Source organism: Balearica regulorum, chromosome 7 (genome assembly GCF_011004875.1).
Source record: "Balearica regulorum gibbericeps isolate bBalReg1 chromosome 7, bBalReg1.pri, whole genome shotgun sequence".
NCBI lineage: Eukaryota > Metazoa > Chordata > Aves > Gruiformes > Gruidae > Balearica > Balearica regulorum.
Window position 1 is genome coordinate 21270950 of NC_046190.1, and position 20156 is coordinate 21291105.

Sequence of the window (20156 nt, forward strand, 5' to 3'; positions counted from 1 at the left end):
AAATTAGTGTTGCCGCTTTTGGCTAATTTACTTCTATCACTCTCTTTCCCACATGTAATGCTTCCCTGTTGTATTAGTAAAAGAAGGATAAAGTGTGTGTAGTCGAGTGGATTCCCAATTCCTAGTGGGGGATTTTGATTATATTATTCTCTAATAGCCTTAAGAAAGGAACAGCTCACATGATGCATCTTCCTATTGCCAGCTGGTACATGTTCCTATGAATGACAGGAGCCAAATGCAGGCCACCAATTGTTTTTAACCAAAGCTACGGCATTCAGCCTGATTCAGGATGATGCCTGAGGCAGTTCGATCCAGTGCGGTGGGCTGGCAGTTTCGGAAACTACCTGCACCTCCAGGTAGCACACTCCCACTGCTCAGCCTGGAGAGGTGCTGGTCTTCCTCCTCCCTATCCACGCAGACTTGAACATCATCCCTGCCCTCTGAGTCTGCTCTTGGACCACTTTTGGAACTGGTTGATAATTTATTTATTCTTTGGTCTGACCTGTCTAGTTCTAGCTCTTTAAAACTCCTGTGCCTTTTCTCACCCAGCCAGTGCACCAAACGCTCTCCTGTTCAGAATCCAGAGAAAAAATAAGATTTGCATCTTGGTCCACTTGATGACTTAGCTATGGTTTAGAAATAATTGCATTTCAAGCTACTTTAACATCACCTAATATGATTATTTTTTAGGTGCAAGGCCTGACAATGGCACCGAATGAGCACTGCCTTCAAGCCTCCTTCCTGTAAATGATAGGACCAAACAAGGCGGTGTGATGAACATGCCACTGCATCAAATCTCTGTCATTCCAGCTCAGGATGTTACCTCTTCCAGAGTCTCCAGGAGCAAGACCAAAGAAAAAGAGGAACAGGTACTGTTAGATATGCTTGATTTTCATAGGAAGCTATCTAAGTATAAAGTGATAGGGGTTATCAAATCAGACCTGATTCTGTTCCAGAGTCCCAATTCCTTGCATGACTGCTTCTTTTAGTGACAATGAATGTTACCAAATTATCTCTTTATTCTCATATTTGCCATTGGGGAGGGACTGTTTACAAGGGCATGTAGTGACAGGACAAGGGGTAATGTTTTTAAACTAAAAAAGGGGAGATTTAGACTAGATACAAGAAAGAAATTCTTCCCTGTGAGAGCGGTAAGGCACTGGAACAGGTTGTCCAGAGAGGCTGTGAAGGCCCCATTCTTGGAAGTGTTTAAGCCCAGGTTGGATGAGGCTTTGGGCAATGTGGTCTAGTGGAAGGTGTCCCTGCCCATGGCAGGGGGGTTGGAATTAGATGATATTTAAGGTACCTTCCAACCCAGACCATTCTATGAGTCTATATTGTTGTGATTTTAAAGCAGCTGGCTGCAAAATTCTAGAAATTGTTGTTGAGTAACTTCTGCAAGCTACGACCTTCTATTTAGCATAGGAATTCAAGGCAGATAGGGATTTTGGATGATGACTCTAATACCATTGTCACAGAAGCTGTTACAGGTCTATTTTACCTTTCTAAGAGAAAAATATTATGGGGTATGAACCCCTATATGCAGCCATGCATCCTGTTTTCCTTCTTGGCAGCATCTAGTAGCTGCATTGTGGTTTGTATTGACTGGAGTATCACAAGGAAGGAAATATACACCTATATGTACACTTACTGTGCTGTTTTCTGGAGATGCGATTTGTATTCTTAATTTGGGAGCAAGTATGTGAACGGAATCATTTTGAGGTCTTGCGGTGCTAATGAGAACTGAAATGTAAAAATATCTGAAGTATCTAATGATTATAAGTCTGATAGAATCTAATTAATAGGCTACTTAATTTTTAATAGCATACTGTGCCTAGTCTTCACATGTCAACCGTATTTACCCTTGGACTGTGTCTCTGATCCAGCCCAAAGACCTTCGTGTGCATCATGCTTTAGCATACACTGTACTGCATTGAATTTTACATTATCTGTCAGTTCCACAGAAACATCTTTGTGTTTTTTTAGCTTTACCCTAACATAAAATCAGGTCAAGAGAACATTCATGTTATGGTACAACTGCAGGGCTTACTTTGTGAACTGATGAGCAGTGGTTAATTCTAAGGAGATCTAGGGTGATAGTGATTACGGATAGGGCATAGCTTAAGTATAAAATACTAGAAAGGCACAGTCATGTTACAGAAAGGGATTCATTCAGACTAACTTTTAGTAGGATAAAAGAAGTTGCCTCTGATGTGTTGGGATCATCTGCTCTGACTACCCTTCTCACCTGTCAGCTTTCCAAATTGCACCTACCAAACTCACTGGTGAGTCAGTAAAAATAAATTGTCCCATTGTTGTTTTTTGGACTCTTCACCTTAGTAACATCTTAAAATAGATCCTACCCTTTCAGATTCTTAAACCAGTAATTAATTAGGCTGGCACACTGCTGCTTTTGGTTGCCAGGACTAGGCAAGAAGTTAATTTTCACAGATGAGGTGCTCTAAGTCCATAAAGCACCTTGTCTCAGGAGTCTGCTGGAATCTCTCACTTCCCACCTGCCGCACATAGTTGCTGACTGGGCAGCTCTTTAGGTAAGAGGGCTCTGCTATTTCTTCCCTTCAGTCCCCTCCCATACAGAAACTGTATGTTCTGAGAGAGTGAAACAGCCCCTCTGCCAAATGCAGGGCAGTGCTGTGAATTAACTACCCTCCCCGGGACTGATGGGGAGGCCGATCAGATCAGAACAACTTGTGATAACTGACGGTGCAATGAGCCCAGAAGTGGGAGTCCCAAGTTGCCTTCTAAACCTGTTCTTCATTTCTGACACAGCAATTCAGTGTTAACAAATCTCCCCTGCATTTCATTCATGATAATTTGTTGAAATGTTGATTATTGTTTCCCTTGCCAGCCTGCTGTTGTACTTTCATGCTTTGGGACATTCGAAACAGAACAGAATATTTATTTAAATATGTGCAATATTGCAGAGGAAATAATGGGGACTGGGACTATGCAAGCAATAGATTAGGCTAACCTGGAAACATTTCATGTTTGCCAAGTCTTGTCCTTCCTGTCTCCATCAGCATGTTCATTCATCCCCCAAGTGTCCTGTATTCTGCCAAAACCACAACTGGAACAGCTGGAGCGCAGGGTGAACTACCTGCTGTCCTTGATGCACAGCTGTACTGACACTGCGGCTGCTCCTGTGCATGCGAGCTGCAGCTGGGCTCTTCCCCACTCCTGCAAACTGCATTGCTTCTGCTGTTAACCTTTAATGCTGGATCTAACAAATGAACTGCAGGGCAGTCAAGTTGTTGATGTGCTGACTTTGACCAATACAGTTAAATTTTCATATTGCATCAGCTGGACATTCAAGGCTGCTTGCTAGTCAGAGTCTCTGTCAACTCTTGGGTGCAATCAGGACCCTCTGGCCATGACTCTGAGTTTTGCTTATACTTAAAGTGTACGGTAGAGGGGAGATAGGGTGCAGGAGAAAAGAAATTGTAGATTATTGCTGCCATGTTTTTAATCACTTCAAAATGCCTGGTTTGTGTTTGAGATAGAAACCTCTGCAAAATAAAGAGCAGCATGTGGAGCAAGTGTGATCCTGTGTTGAGCAAATCTGCTGAGCGGTTGTCAATGATTTTTCTGCCATAGTTAACATCTGCTGTACAAGAGAAAGACACTAGGTAAAACTGAGAAAGAAGGCATTTGCACTTCAGTTTTGTAACTTCAGTACAAAGTCAGTGTAACTTTAGTACTTTCATATTTCAGTTGTGTAACTTTGCATTACACAACACAGCTCACAGTTATTTCCTCGTGTTGTGGATGGCCTAGACACAGTTCAGATGGATTTCTGCAAAAACATGTAATAGTTGTGCAGGAGCAAGTGCCAGTTTTCACAGTTTGATTCAAGTGCCATGATTTTCTTGCCTTATTTCTACTTTGTAATAGAAACACTCCTTACTTTTTCTGTGTAGGAACGACAGTGAGTACCTCAAACAAATGTGTACACTGTGGTCTTAGAACGTTTTGAGTTGTACAAAGCCACTTGCTAATCTGAACAAAATCAAACAAACTCCAAACCACAATCAAAACCAATATTACTACTTCAAAGTTAAATATGTAGGTTTGCTTCATAATATCAGGCTATGTTCTTAGACCAAGTGGTCTAGGCCAGGTGTGTGCTTTGTAGATTGAGCAGACTCATTTATGTATCTCCCCTGTTTATTACTAAGCTCTGGCTAAAGCCAAGGTGAATAAAAGTAGAGTGTCAACTAGCAGATGAAATTTTGTCTTGCTTTTGTTCTTGCTATTTCAACTAGACCTGTGGCTTGTCTGTACCTGCATCCTGCATCGTAAGAAGTTCTTCAGAGGAAAGGCTCAAGAAGCGCAACAGCAGAAAATGAAGTACCAATGTGCCTAGAGAGAGGACTTTGCTAGTCTGTGAAAAATCAGTGTTTGCCCTATTCCCCAGAAGGAAGATGCTTTATATCCTGTTCTGTTATCTTTTGTGATTATGGATATGTTTAATTATCCACATTTGTAGTAGAGGTGCAGAGGAAAAATTATCAAGCTGAACAGTCCAGATCTCTTACTGTTTCTTCTCTTTCATGCTTCTGGTCAAGATGTAGCTCTTGTATTTCAGGTTAAGGCTTGACTGGTTTTAGTAATAGTTTTTCTTGCTACGAGAGCAAGTTTTCTGGGCTAATGATTCATGACTAACAATGAAGAACAGCAAGAAATCCTTACCACCTTTATCATTACAATCCAGTTTCTCAAATTAGCTGATCTATAGTGCCTAGGCATGCCTCATGGCAGATTTAACATGTAGATTCAATACCTGTGGAAGTCTGGGGCAAAAATCCTACTGAATTTGAAGAGGTGGTAAAAGGTAAAGCTCCTGCCTACCATTTCTGTGTCCTCAGAGATATGTATAAGTAGCAGTGCCTGGTAGATTCTGATTCAGGTTTGAGTAATTTGCAAGATTTAAAATAGTTGAAAACTGTGGTTAACAGTAGCCTTTCATGAAACTTTGTCCATTTCTCCAGTAAAAATGGGGAATGTCATAAAGGGATTATTACTCTTGCATTTAACTCAGATGAACTGTTAGCTTTAAGGGCTATTAATAACCATCATTAGCTTCTTACTTATCCTTCACTAGGAATAGCTTCATACGTACCTGATTTAAGGGAAAGTCACTCTATTGTTTGTGAGATGCTACAACCTCCCCACCCGTGTGGTGGGTAACATGCTGGCAGCGATGTTTCCTAACGCATCTGAAAGCTAACAGCTGTCAGAATTTGAACTGGAAATTAGGAACCAACACTGGCAGGTGGCTGAGGTGTTGCTCTGGTTTTGTTTTAACATTGCCTGTTTGAGGGCTTTGTGCCTCACTTGCTGAAGTGGACTGATGTGTACCACAAGTTCTTAGTAAACGTTTCTGCAGTGAGTGAAGCTCCCTGAGCAATAGCTTTTACACTGCTCTTCTAAAAATGTGTGAGTGACTTCCCAGCCATAGCCTCCTGTGCTATGATCTCTGCAGATCTCATAAGCGGATCAGGGATGGACGGGATCAGTGTCTGAATGAGAGATCATGAGATGTTGGTGCAAGTCATTTTGGGTGTGCAGTACTCTTCTCAATGGCCTGGACCTGGGAAGCAATACTAAGTTGTCATCAAAGACCACATAGCATTTATCACAGAAGCAGATGAATGTTCTAGTCAAATTTAAACTTGCTTTATTCCATTTGATTGACTGAAACTGTCCTCTGTTCTAGAGGAACTATCTTCTTGTCTTCCAAGTGCTATGTAGTATTACTAGCTGCTATGTGGTCAGCAGAGATGCTATGATCATCTCAAATATCTCCAGGTGCTTCTCACAGCTGTCATCTTGGAGATACTGTGACTACCTAATTTGTCTGGATGAAATTATGGTGAGAGAAGTACATTGTGCTGCATCTTGCTAAATTTCTTCTGCCTTCTTAATGATCTTTTGCGTTGTATTACAGGAAAGGCATTATGGCCTATTGATTTAAATAAGCCACGTCTTATTTAAAGCAGGGAAAGCAGGACTTACCTGAAGAAGGGAGAAATAAAAAAAAAAAAGGCAATAGATTCATCTGCAAGAATTTTTAGTCATAGGTCAGTAGTGCAATATAAAGGTCCATGCTTTATGTTACTGAATCCAGCATGATGCTTTGAGAGCTATTATTTTGTTTTTAAGGTACAGAAGCACTCTGTGACCTTTTCCATTCACTTTTTGGACTTTGAGCTGTGAATGTGGGCTCTGACTGGCTGAACTTGATCCAAATACTGAGGCATTTGTAAGGCTCTGTGTGTGTTTGGTTTTGCTTGCCCATTGAACCAAATCATTCATTAAGCAGCCAGGCTGCAAATCCTTTGAGAATTTCACCCCTTATTATTTTTATACTGAGATTTGTGTGTTTATGTGTAGCTATGTCATATATTAACACTAGGCTTGGCATTTTTCCTTTATTAAATTTGCTTTCTATAGAAACTGGTTAACTATGGAAAAATTTTGGTCTGAGTATCCTTTAACTTTTCTGTAGGAAGCAGAAGGTGTCTCCTGCTGTACTGCTTATAGGCTTAGCCTCAGCGTGGGAATTGCAAAGTCCTTTCCTAACAATTCAAACCTTGGCTTTACTTAGCGCATTTTTCAATGGATCGTAATGCATTTCTCAGAAAAATATTGATGTTGCACTTCCTGCTTTTTAAAAAATAGCAATTAGGCGATTTTTTTACAACCTGTGACAGAAGCACTCCTGAAGAGCTGCAGTGAAAATGCTTTCATTTCTGCAGTCTGAGAGCAGGTAGGAATATTTCCCAGACCTTGTCATTTGAGAATATGCCAGATGACTGAGACAGTTGTAACATCCTTCCAAATGGTATCCCTGCAGCAATGCTGTCGTGCTGAGAGCGTGGTATTTCCATGGCTGAATTCTATGCTAAATAAATTTTACTAAATTTTAGTACCTGTCTGTGTAGGAGCAGGTGCCTGAACGTACTTCCACTCCAGTTACCTTTAGCAGGTAAACAGTCTAGTGAGGAGCACTAAGTAAATAGGAAAATTGCTTGAGAAACTGCTTCACACCAAATGCCTCTCTTTTCTCCACGGGTGCGTTTGTACACGCTTGAACACCACCTTGCTAGTGATCTCTCCTTTTGGTTATTAGGAGAGTTGTTCTTGTGCTTGTTAAGACAACTTAACTCTTACTCACATCAAACCCTTCCTGCACATAGCACTTTGCAGTTGCTGTCAGGTGCCCCAGCGAACATGCTTTCATGGGGCATTGCCAGTTTCTTTACTCCTACAAACGCCTTGGCATCTGGCAGTGGTGTGAGTGCCAGAGGCGCTCCTTCTGCCCTTGCCTGCCTGCCTTCTCCCCATGGGCAGTTCCCACCATTCCTGCCCCTTGCTAGCTTCAGGGCTTTCTTCTTCTCTCCCACATGCTCCTGGCAAAAGCACCGCTAACCTCCCCTTCTGTGTAGTACCTGGAATACCGGCAAGAAGCACACAGAGCGCAGCCAGGCCTGGATTAAACCAGTGGTCTGGAATTTAGGATTTGTTTGTCTCTTACTGCCCTGCTAGATGGTGTTGGGCAAGTCCCTTGGGTGCTGGTGCTATCCTTCCTCCCATCTGTGAAAAAGGGCTAGCACTACTGATTAGCCTTTTAAAGGGCTTCAGGTGTATGGAGAAAAGCTGAGCAGCTGGAAGCATTTGTCTCTAGATCCTTTCAGATGACTGCTTTGCTAGAATCACACTCTGCAGCTGGTTCTGTTGAGCTGGCCCAAAGCTCTGCTGCAGAGTGTGGTGGACATGGGGTGCATGGAGAGCAGAGGGGTCTTCCTCCTGCAAGTAGGCATTGCTTGATCGCGGTTGTGGTAAACGTGCAAAATGCTGTGACCTTCCCAAATTCTGCTCTTTTTGTGTTTGTGTGCAGGATGGGAAGCTGGTACTCTCAAGCCCTGCTTTTGGAAGCTAAAGCATGCTGCTTCCCAGCAAACCCGGTGAAGGAGGAAGAGGGGAGGCAGGAAGCAGGAGGGGAGGGGATGGAAGGGAGGGAGCTGCTCCTGCTCCAGCAGTCCTAACAAAAAAAGTCAGATCACGCTGTTTGATTCTGCATTGTGTTTGTCTTGGAGTGTGTACAGCGTGTGTGTGTGAGGAAAGGAGCAGATGGCTTCTGAGTGGAGATGAATTACGAAAGGCAAACTGCGGGAAGTGGTTTCTGAAAGGGATTTGAAGGAGAAGAGGAGAAAACCGTTTCTTTTAAAAATTCAGTAAATGTTACAAAAAGTAACAGCAGTTGATACAGTAGCAGAGTGTTTTTACATTCAGAGACAAAACTTTGAAAGTTTCACATTTTGCTGTTTGCCTATAATCAGAAACAATCTCTGTTTTGATTTTGTCTGCTTATTGCATTTGAACTCCCTGCCTTGGTGTCTCAAGACCAGAAACTTATAGTTAATTATTATGATTTGTAGCTGTTGCGTTAACCTGAATCCTTAAACCACCTCTCTGATATTAACACAATCTCTGTCTAGCTTTCACTAGCAGTTCACTTGAGCAAGCAGAACATCATTCTTAAAAAAATATGATTTTGTAAAAGAAGTGCTGGTGTTTAACTATGTGATAGCCAAGTATGTTTTGGTGGTGGTGTTTTGCAGGTCTGGTGATATTTCTGGTGTACGTTAATGTGTAACAGCTTTCCATAAAGGGACCCCTGGATCTGAGCTAGGGATCTTAAGAGTTTATATTTTTTTCTTCCCTGGCAAAAGCATGCTTGCTTGTTTGCTTTCAAATAAGAAGTGTGTGTCAGCCATGATCCCACAGTGAGTTGTGTGTGCGTGTAAATATCTGTGTCGGTACAGAGTGCCTCTGAAATCATCACAGCTGCACAAAGACATGGGTCAAGATTCTACTTATACTTTCCAGTGATTTTCATCATCCAGTAGTTACACTGTTTCTCTAAAGTGATGCTGTCAGGTTCCTGCAAACTGATTTTTAAAGTTCTTTGCTTATTAGAGGTAATGTCTGTAAATGAGAGACACCAGAACTACAGGAGTTTTTTTCTCCTATAGGTTGTTTTGCCTCATGCATTGATGCATAGAGAGTGACTGTTAGTTTGCTCTTTCAGACAGGTGTGTTTCTTTACCTGGTGAAATACTTAAAGAAGGCTGGGTTTTGGGTTATTTTGTGCTTTTTCTGGTTTTGTTTAGGGTTTGGGGGTGGGTTGGTTGGTTGGTGGGGGTTTTTTTTTGAGAAGAACAAAGACTAACAATTCTGCCAGGGAGGCATGCTGTGGTGTGGTACCCTTAAAGTACTAGAACTTCAGGGGGTTTAAAACTGTGTGTACCTTTCAAGTTGCTGATTTCCCTTTAAACCCTGTACCCCAATGGTTTGAAGGTTTAACTTCCGCGAAGTTATATATAGCCTTAGATTTGCTCTGCTTGGCCTTTATGCCATTTATGAAGAATTCTTGATGGGGGTGGGGGGAATTTATTCTTTAGAAATCGCTCCTCCACGCTTTGCTGAAATCTTAGCTCTTAGGAGTACGGCCTTCTGAGTCAATAGTCCTTACACCTAGAAACAAAATCCACCTTTGGGACCCGTTCAGCTTCTCTTGGTCCCAGAAGTGATGGTTTCTCTGCTGCTAAACATGTTTCTTTTTGGTAGCAGATGTTGCTCCTGTTTTAGGAAGTTGCTTATGGAGATTTTTCATGACAGCCACAAGTTAAAGTATGCTTTTACTACTGATCAAGCCCAAATGTGTGTTCTGTGAGGTCAGTGGCTGAAATTCAGAATTGCATTTTCTAGGAGTCAAGAGCTGAATTTTGACATCTCCAAAGACAAAGGGAAGACTGGGATTACCAATTTGTGGAGGTTTAAGTTTATTTACAACCCAATTCTCTCTTCTTGTAAATAAGCACTACTTTGATGATGCAAATCAGTAGAAGTGGCCTGTTTATAATTTTTTCATATGCTTGAATGTAGGCTGCATTTGATTCCTTCTGGACCTGACAGCAGGTGGCTGTGTGGGTCAGGGAGAGGATTGTTGTCACATCTGCAGCATTTGGCTTCACCCACGAGCTAACTGCATGCTGTGTGCTCCCACCATGTTCTGTAAGGGTGCAGCATCTATGGTGTTCCTGAAGGCAAGAGTCTGGGACCATGGCACTAAATCCTTTGTGTGCACGTTATGCATCTGTCAGTGTAACTGCAAGTGTGCGTGTTTAGCACAGATGTTGATATACTCAGATTTTATGAGCGTGGAAACAGTTTTTGATATAGTTTTAACATGAGATACAAACTTATTACTGAAAATGTTCTAATGCTTAGGTTTTTCAAGGACCTTATAGTAAAGAAATGGGATGTACATCTAATTATTTTTGTGTAACCTACTTGAGTCTATATCGAAGCTGGATTTGGAGACACAGATTTCCAGTGTGCCTTACTGTCTTGAAGGATAATTGCGTTTCCTACTCTTAAGTACTTATACCTTGGAAAATCACTACTCTAGATTTCACAGACAGAAGTATTTATGGCTATTTTTTTCTAAAAAATCAGTCAGACTTTTTTCTAACTCTCAAGTCAAATTCACTCTCTGTGGTAACTGGAACTAGTGTGTGGTTGTGTTCATTTAGTTAACTATATTGTACTTTATATCTCAATGAACCTGTGGGGTTTTTTAGGGAATTTTTGGCTCCGTTTTTATTTTTAAAGTATACTCTAAATAGCTGTGAAAAATTACTTTGCTAGAAATTATGGCTCTTTAGCACATTGTTTGCACCAAATGTTTTTCCTTTAGATAATATGCTGTAACATTGCAGAGTGTATCGTCCAGTCTGCAGACCATAGGACCGAGGGTTGTCTTTTGTTTGTGATTCTGTTGTGGTTTTGTAACCCCTCTGTATCACATTCTTATTGCAAACAAACACAGAGATCTTGTCAATGGGGAGGGAAATATCAGAACCATGTTTTTTATGAGTCTTTTAATTCATTCATTCTTCTGATTGCAGGTTTAACTTTTACTGCAGAGCTCATATTCTAGATTTATACATTACTAGCAACTGTCTTCATGCAGGATTGTCTGTGTGGGACATCCACAGCTTTAACAGACATTTTGATCTTTCCACAAAGGAAACAAGTTTATGTGGCATGTCGGCTAATTTCAGCCATTGTTACTATATTTACGTAGGATTGTTGTAACACTACTGCGTTAACCCTTCATATCAACCTTCTTGGACAAGTTTTGGTACGCCCAGGAAGTGAGGCAACAGTATATAACCACATAATTAAACATCATTACCCACACATACACACTTTATCCAAAAGATTGTCTGCCACTCCAGGATGTACCAGATTTCTTTGCCAACTTAGAGGTTAAGAGCACCAGTAGAAATTTGGAGTGAAGAGGCACGTGATGCCTCCCCTCGAGCTGGGATTATCCCATTACTGCGTAAGGCAGTACTTCCCAGCACCCCTGATGTTCACAGTGAGTGGGACCCCCTCCTTGGAGTCCCTGCCTTCCTCTGACACCAGCATCCAGCCATGTGTGTGCCACTCAACATCTTCCAGCTCTGCCTCTCCAGCTCACCTGCTGGCAGTTGCCGCTTTAGCTACTTCATGCTTCAGTTCCTTTGTCTACACAGTTGTATCATGAGGATTGTTCATGGTTACCTAATATGTGTAACAATCTTCTGCGATTTGCAGATGAAGATACAAAGAGCAGTGGGTGATGTTAGTAGATAGGAAACTTGCAGAACATGTGAGGTGGAAGACATCCTTGAGATGCTATTCATAGTTCAGGTGCACTTTTTAATAGTCTTGCCATTACAGCGGTGAACTAGCAGATGTTGAGGGCTCTACAGCCATGATGGTAGATCAAAAGACGTGACCTCAACCAGCAAGGCCAGGCCAGGAGCCATTTCAGCAACAGATGTAGGAGACTTCAGTGTACAGGAAAGTGAACAACCCGGAATAAATATTAGAAACACCCCAGCACTCTTGAGATCATGGCTCCCAAGGATGCTGATTAGATAGCTGTAATACCTGTAAGTGTGATTAAAGCAGACCTGATTCATGAGGCTGGTGAAGAAATGAGGGCAGAAAGGAGAGGTTGTGTGCGGTGGAAACACGTGCACTGATAGTCAGGCATGGACTTTTTCCTTAACTTCTGTTAGTCATGGAAATATTTTGCAACAAAGTAGTTGATCCTTCTTTTGCTAGTGGAGCTTTGTATTAGTCATTTAATTAATTGATTAGTTTCTGTAGAGCTGTCAGAAATGGACATTAAAAGCTTGATCATGTTATACCACAAATCTGTGCGGAGGCAGGTTATTCTTTGAACAAGGATTTTCTGAGCCAATATACTGTCCTTTCTTCTGTACTTTATCACTAGGGAAACAATAAATGAGTTAGAATGGCATCCCATGCTGTCCCTTCTTATTTTCATGCTATTTCAGGACAGGTTTTCAGCCAGTACCAGGACTCATTTCAGAGGTGGCTATCAAGTCTGAGCTATTGTGAAGCATCTCCCGCGCTAAATGTGTGCTTCCCTGTGTGGGGGATGTTAATCTCTCTTAAGTAGAGAAAAAGGTGCTTGCTAGATACAAGAGACAGATCTCTCTGTATCTTCTAGTGTTTGGGGAGTGACTGTGTACAACAGAAAGTTGTAGTTCCATAGTTCAATGCTGTCTTTCCAGAACAAGCAGGCATACCTGTAAGTCCCCTGAGGCCCTACAGGGATAGATGTCGCATGAGAAATTGTGTCCTATCACCCTTGCAGTGTATGTTGATGCCAGACTTTACTATACAGACCATGGAAGTGACTAGTCTACAATACTTTTGTTCTTTCTTAGCTTTTCTTTTGTCTTCCTGTACTATATTTTAAATCCCACGGCCACATGTTGATCAGAATTACGGATCTGCATTAAATTCCTAAAAGAAGTATGAGATTATCCGTTTAGATAGAGGAGCCTAAAAGAGTTTAAGTTGTAGGGGCTGCTTCTAGCTTTTTTGAATGCCAGCTGATCAGCTGAGTTTTATTTTTCCTTTAAAGTGGTCAAGGAACAGCCTTGTAACACATATTGGTAGCTTTTCCTGAATGGAAAGTTTCAGAACAGAAAATGTTTTAGTCAGCTCTGACTGCATGCACAAACCCCACGTCAGTTGTAAAGTTTTTTTTCTGGTAATCATCTGCCTGCCTATTTCCAGTAACTATTCACAAGCAGTAGATGCCAGAGCAGGTTGTTTCTGGATTGTTCAGTTCGAAACATCACTGTACATTTGCCTCAGCAAGTGCCTTACAAGATATTTTTTAGCTTCAATTTTTATGCATACTAACAGTGAAAACATTTGATTGATGCCAGCGAATAGGAAAGAGTTGTTTGTTGGGTTGGTTTGGCTTTGGTTTTTTCCTGCAGTCCTCTTTAGTTATGTTTACTGTAATGCAGATGGCTGAAAGCACATTATCTGGGTAAAGACTGCAAGGCAGGCTCCTATGCAACCAAGTGAAACATTCACTGATTTTTGCATCTTAATTTCCCTGAGCTGGTTAATGTAACAGCAGCTAAACAGCTTCATTCCATGTGAAACGCTGCAGTGTGACTTCCCCTTTGGCTGTTGACAAGCATCAGGTACTCCAGAGGCACTGGAGTTACTGAAACATCCACAGGCAGAAATGTAGAAGTGACCGCTAAATAGGATGTTTCTGTTTTCAGACACCAAGGTTGGCACATTTGGGAAAAGGGAAGCGCAGCTAGTGCATACCTGTAAACTTTAAACCATAGCTATTTTAAGTTAAGCACTTAAAAGGGAAACGCTAGGGTACTTAATGGAAACATTTGCAAATTAGGGTCACTGGGTACTGCCAGTGTTTAGTTGTGCTTAAACTAATATAAGATTCTCTCTCCCCGTACAGCTTGGACTAGAATTGAACTGGTTCTCTTCTGTGATTAATACAAAAACTTTGACTATTGGGCTTATCTTGCTTCAAACAGCCAAGTGAAAAGCTGTACCATTGCACAATGATGAAGTTCATGCAGAAGAGGGAAAGGCAGGTTGGAGTACAAATTAAATTTAAAAAAAAACCCACCAACACCTCCCCCCAAAAAACCCAGCTATTTTGTATGTAATTTTTTAATATGCAAAGCAGAACATAGCTATCTAAAATAAATATATATTCATGTATTTCTAGGCACTAGTAATAAAGGGCTGATTGTCCTGGTTCCTAACTGAAGTCAGCAGCATAAAAGCAACGCCTCCCACCCCCAAACCCTTTCCCATTAGTCTGGTTGAGAATGGCTTGTTTTATTTTAATGACTCCTTTGAAGTTTGTGCTGTTGAAGGCCAGCAGGGATGGCCACATCTGACTTGTAATGACCTGTGTTACAGGGGTAACGATGCAACATACATTGAGCCCAGAACGCACAGAATTTGGAAGAGGCACTTTAGCCTCTAGCCTTGACTTGAAGATGAAGGGTAAATCTGTCTTACTTGGTAGTTTGTTTCCATGCCAACCACCATCACAGTTTACAAAAACCACATCCAACTTTTGTTTTTTAATTCCAAGTTTTTCTGGCTTCAGCTTCCAGCTGCTGCTTATTGGTGACTCTTTCTCCATTAATTGAAACATTGGACTTATCAGTGTGGTACAAACAAGTTAGGTCATCTACTTTTTAGATAAACTTTTCAGATAAAATTCTTGAATCTCTCCAAGTAGAGTGTTTCCTACTGGGACACATGAAAGTGTTTGAGGTGAGTGAGGGATGGAAAGAGATCCTTTTCAGCCCCGTATCCTGTGTGAAAGGAAAGATTGGGACACTGGAGGTGCAAGTGTCTTAACTACAAGGCAAGCTGTGCTGCTCTTGCTTTTAGGGTTTTGGTGGTGTTCCAGCTGTTGTCCTCCCTCAGTTCTCCAGCTCATGCCTTGGCAGTGCTGGACTTCAGAGGGAAAACTGACCTCTACCTGCTATAATGCAGGGGTGAATGGTGATCAAACCCATTCAGGTTCTCCTCTCCAGTTGTCACTTCACTGCAACTTCCTAAATCCTTTACTGTACTCCTCCTTTATAGGCTGAAGCCTGTATAACTTGCTGGTACAGCCTGTGTCACTTTGATTTGGTGAAAATAAAACACAGTTTGAGTACAGGTTTTTTTTCCCCAAAATCAATTTCAGATGCTCAGTGTCTGTGAAGTGGCTGTAAGCCTCATCATTTTTACCACCCTGCTAAGCTTTGTGTCACCTGTAAGTGTAACTGGCAGCGACTTTCTTATGTTTTATTTTTTAAATTAATTTCCAGATGATTACTGAAAAGATTGACTAATGCCTGGCTTAGCACTGATCTTGTGGAACCAGCAGGAACATCTTCATTTGATTCTCTGTTGACAAGGCCAACTTTAGATCTGCCAGGATTCGGGTCTTTACCATTTAACATATTTTCTATTGATACCATTTGTTCCATTTTTAGATGGAAACATTTGGGAAAAGAAAGAAAAGGGAACACTCCACCATATCAGACATAGTAAAGGTGGGAGTTCTGGTGAGCTAAAACAGACTACTAGGGAAATGTTAATAGGAGACAATAGACTGGCTAAAACCCTCAAACAAACAAATAAAAAAAAAAACCCAGATGAGGCGAGCATGTCTGCAGCAAGACAGCACTTTCTCCCAGTCGCATCCTGAGCTCAGCTGTTGCGAGGGACATTTATTCTCCAAGAGCTAACAGGGAGAATTTTGGGAGTGGGTAACGTGCCCAGGTATTAGGGCCTTCTTTTACACTGTTTGTTCTGTGGGTTTTGGAGCCTGAATAAATAATGCTGTTTTCAAAGATGCTTTCTAATGGTGACTAGAATGAACTGACTGAAGTATAGGAGCTTGCAGTTTCCATGGGAAACTGGGCCTTTCCCATGAATGTAGCTAGGGAGAAAGAGAGACAACCTGCGTGGCTGGGCTGCGTTGTCCCCCTCAGAGCTTTGGTTCCTGCTGTATCGTGTCCATACCACGCTGTTTTGTTCTATTTTTTTGCTCTTATCATCTGTAAACCTCTGTTTCCTTTTGAATGTAGATACAGCAGGGACCACTGCAGTTGCTCCTAGGTTTATGAGCATTTTGACCTCCCCCTCCAGTCCACTCAGTCTCACGCTGAGTAGGACTGCTTATCTCCTGAAAGTGTTCCCAGCTTTAGCCTCTGCCCGGCCCTGCTGCTCTGCCTCCAAACTACCAGGAATCCTCCCGTTGCCCCCAGGAGAGATCAGGACTATGTGTTCAATGTGCTAGACATCATCTCCAGATCCAAATACTTGCTTTCAGGAATTCTGATACCTGGGTCTAAATGTTTTAGCAACTTGGTTGGTTTCAGTCTGATGTTTGCGACACAAGCAGCTAGCAGGTCACTAATCATTACGAAAGCCCTGCAGTTCCTTAAAGAATTCTCTGTCTTCTCCCAACCCCTGGTCCTACAGCTACTCATTTAAAGGAATTACTTTAAAAGTGCCATTCCCCAGTACCTCATCCAGCAAAACCCAGGTACTTTTCCTCTGGCCCCCTCTGAATGCACTCTCACGATTTATCCTCTTCCAGGAAACATCTGCCGTGTTCTCTCTGCTCACATGTCCACCACCAGCAATTTGGCAGCAGGCTCTGGTCCAAGAAGTAGATTGTTGAAGTCCTTTTTTTTAAGACTGACTTCTGGCTACCTGTAGTAAACCTAGCTGAGGCATACACAAGTCTCAATGGATTACAGAGTGAAGGAAGGTAGATGAGATGTTTTTATGGCCCTGCTGTTTTTCAATCCAGTCGTTAAGACAGAAATGTCTGTAAAGTCTCAGGGTCTGGTTTATAATGAGAATTTTTTGGGATGTTTAATGCAGAGCCCTTATTCCCACGTCTGTTGCATCTTTTCTGGTGAATTCTGGTGAAGCTCTTACAGTTCCTCTTTATAACAAAGTTCTGGTTTTTACTTTTTTTTTTCTTAGATTTCTCAAATGTTTGTGAAAGTGTCTTAACTAGTTCCTGCATGTGCAGTTTTGTTGGGGAGAACTTGTGTGTAGTCCCCTATTCTGAACTCGGCTATATTTTCTGAGGCCAAAAAACAGAACAAAGAGGCAAAACTATAGATGTGAGGGAAAATAAAACCTTTTAGGAAGCTCAATATGCGCCTTAGTTGCTTGGCCTTTTCATTTCATGTTCAATCACCTAATTTTCTCTAGTCTGAACTGCTTTTTGTGGATTTGGTTTGTGGTTTTTTGTTTGGGTTTGTGGTTGGTTTTTTTTCTGCGATCAATCTTTTAATGCTTTTTGGAAAAATTCTTTGGGCCATATTGTTATACCCCACTCTTGTAGGTGCATTAGTGACACCCACAGTACTTGGGTAAGCACCATTATATTGCTTTGCAGCATTGTGAGTTTACTGTTGCAGTGACAAGTATTTGAATGAAGCACAGGCAGCAGCCAAAAGTCAGCTCCTACCCGCAAGTACTGCTGTCTTTCTGCCTATTTCATGGAAGCATGGGATGTTATGTGGTATTCGTTAATGCTCGGTACAGAGTTTGGATGCTGGTGCTAATTTCATTAAAAATAGATATAAAATCCTCACCTTTTTTTTCCACTGTGAAATTCCCATAGGCTGAGAGAAACGTCTGCTGGATCAAGTCTGTTAGCTCCTTCAGTGTGTTCCTGATTGCTGAAACTCTATCCAGCCTTGTTTGTTTGGAAAAAGTCTGGTCTAACATTGGATCTGTGCAGCCTGCAGTGTTTCACAAGCCAGAAAGGAGCAGTGCAGCACTTGCACAAGCATGATTACATGAATTCACAGACAGGAAGTGCTGCTTGGTATTTAACATCTCCTCATCCCATCTTTCCCCCATTATGCTTTAGCCGTCCAAATTGGTTCTTCCTTCCCTCCACCCTCCTTTGGGGTTAGACCGGGAATGTCCATCAGCTGTTCCCAGGCAGTACCGACTGAGATGGTCACAAACAAGGTGCTGAGCATGCAGAAACTTGGGAGAGACTATAACAAGCTAAAAATGTGAGATAAATTGTCCTTGGATTGTGACCGTCCTTTCCTAACCTGTGGCCAGGGAGGACCCTAACTGCTCGTCCCACTGAGGGTGTATCTGCTGCTCTGAGATGCCTTGCAGAGAAATGACCCGCTTTGCTAGTTACTTTACTGATCAGGGGATAACTAATCTTTTGTACTGCAGGTTTCAGTTCAGAATAGTTGGGTTGTTTTTTTTTTTCACCCAGACATCAAAGAAGTTCTGATTGGCAGCTCGGAAATTTGCGTAAGGTCTGAAAGGAGGATTTATAAGAAACGAGCAGATGGTCTACTAGAGAATTTCCCCAGGAGATTGCAGTTATTTAGAAATGGGAGAAACTAAATAGACTGTACCAAATTTGACTGTAAAATTAACTGGCCAGCCAGTAGCTAAATACTTAACCAAAATGATTCAGCTTGGCCCCTAGCATGAGGATGTAATGAAGTGATGTGTGTGTGAGCTGACACTGCACACATTATTTCAAGTTTCACCTAATAAGTGTGCATGAATGAAAGATGATTTTGCTATGCACCGTTCTTGCTGTGGTGAGGCCTCTCCTGCATCTCTTCCTTTTACAGTAGCAATATAGTTGTTCAGGCACGCAGGAGAATGCTACAAAATGCTGTTCATTTTAAATGAAATATAAAGCTGTTCAGTGGAATGCCTTTAATTTTTAAACTATTCTTTTTAGCCTCATAAACATAAGAATCAACATATTGGTTAGATTCCAATATTTGATTAAATTAACAAATATTTAATATTTGAGGGGGAAAAAAACCAAATTGCTTTATTTTGGAGATGCCAGACTCAAGAGTATGTTAACCCTAAGTAGTCAAATACCATGTCATTTAAAAAAAAAAACAACCTGTGAACTCATGTCATTTTGGAGTTGTTTGCCATGTGGCTTTAGACTTTCAATATCCATGTTTCTACTGTGTTTTTTGTTTGTTTTTTTTTTTTTTTTTTTCCTGAAGTCATGATACATAGAAATTGGGGGATTTGTGTATGGATGGGTGTTTTTAAATGGACAATCAGATTTTAGTGCAAATCCCATCATTTCAGATGCTACCATTTTAAGAATCACAAACTTTGTATGCCACATTAAATGAACAGATGGATTCAGAAACTAATTGAGTTCATTATTCTTTAAAACCTAGGAAAACACTATATTTTTTATTTAAATCCCTATGAAGGACCCTTTTAGAAGGCAGATAGGCTTTAATTCTCTCATGTTATGTTTTAAATTGAATACCCAGCAGAGAGAACTGTATGAAATAATAAAAAGTGTTTAATTATTCTCACACTCATCTGTTTGTGTTCTGGTTTGCTTCTCCCAGAAACTTACTCATAACACCTGGTGTCATGGGAGTAGTCCCGTGGGCCATGTGCAGACATAGTTCTGCTGAGAGTCCATTGGCGTAATGCTGGTGCAGAATGTAATTAAACCGGATTTCTCTTCCAGCTTGCTGTGTTGCATAATTCTTTGTAACGGCAGTAATACGCCAACTGAATTTAGAAACCAACCTTCATAACCTTTGACCTAACCTCCTGAAGTACAAAGGGGAAGAGGGTAAATATCCAAAGGGCTGTATGATATTCTTAACGGAGCCTAGATACATACTTGCCTGTATATAAAGCCTTAGAAATGTATGTTTATGGCAGATTTTCCTCCTCCCTTCCAGTGATTCATTGCCATTAGCCTCAGAGTTAGAGCCTCTGGGGAAAAAAAAATCTCAGAATTCAACACTATCTTCCAGATATTAAAGTTAACATCTGGAGAGTGAATTCATGGCAGTGCAGTTGCTCAGGTTGAGCTAGGGCAGAAATTTTGTTTGCAAAGTGCTTTTTTCGCACTAGCCCTGTACGAACCAAAACCAGGCACCACTCCGAGGGTATTGCAAGAGTCTGCAAGGCTGACACGGAGAGGGATTCTGTTATTTAACCGAAGCTCACGTGGTATGAAAATACTGAGATGAGTTTTGAACCTGCCATTGATAGAGCTAACCTCGCAGCTTATTATTTACTATTTGCTGGTGTTTCTGAAATTAACGTAACATGCCATGTTTCAAAACTATTAAGTGTGTTGCACTCTGATTCATTTCAGATGTTTAATATGCTACTGTTTGTTTATAGTGTAG

At 41.3% G+C, this 20156-nt stretch overlaps 1 protein-coding gene across 3 annotated transcripts in view; it reads left to right on the plus strand.

Moving 5' to 3' along the window:
• MARCHF8 (membrane associated ring-CH-type finger 8) overlaps positions 1–20156 on the plus strand; it is a 99005-nt gene that overhangs the window by 21675 nt on the left and 57174 nt on the right. For all 3 annotated transcript variants that reach the window (XM_075758382.1, XM_075758380.1, XM_075758381.1), the window contains exon 2: positions 691–869. In XM_075758382.1, coding sequence (XP_075614497.1) covers positions 774–869 — 96 coding nt within the window. In that variant the 5' untranslated portion in view covers positions 691–773. The remainder of the gene's footprint in view (positions 1–690; positions 870–20156) is intronic.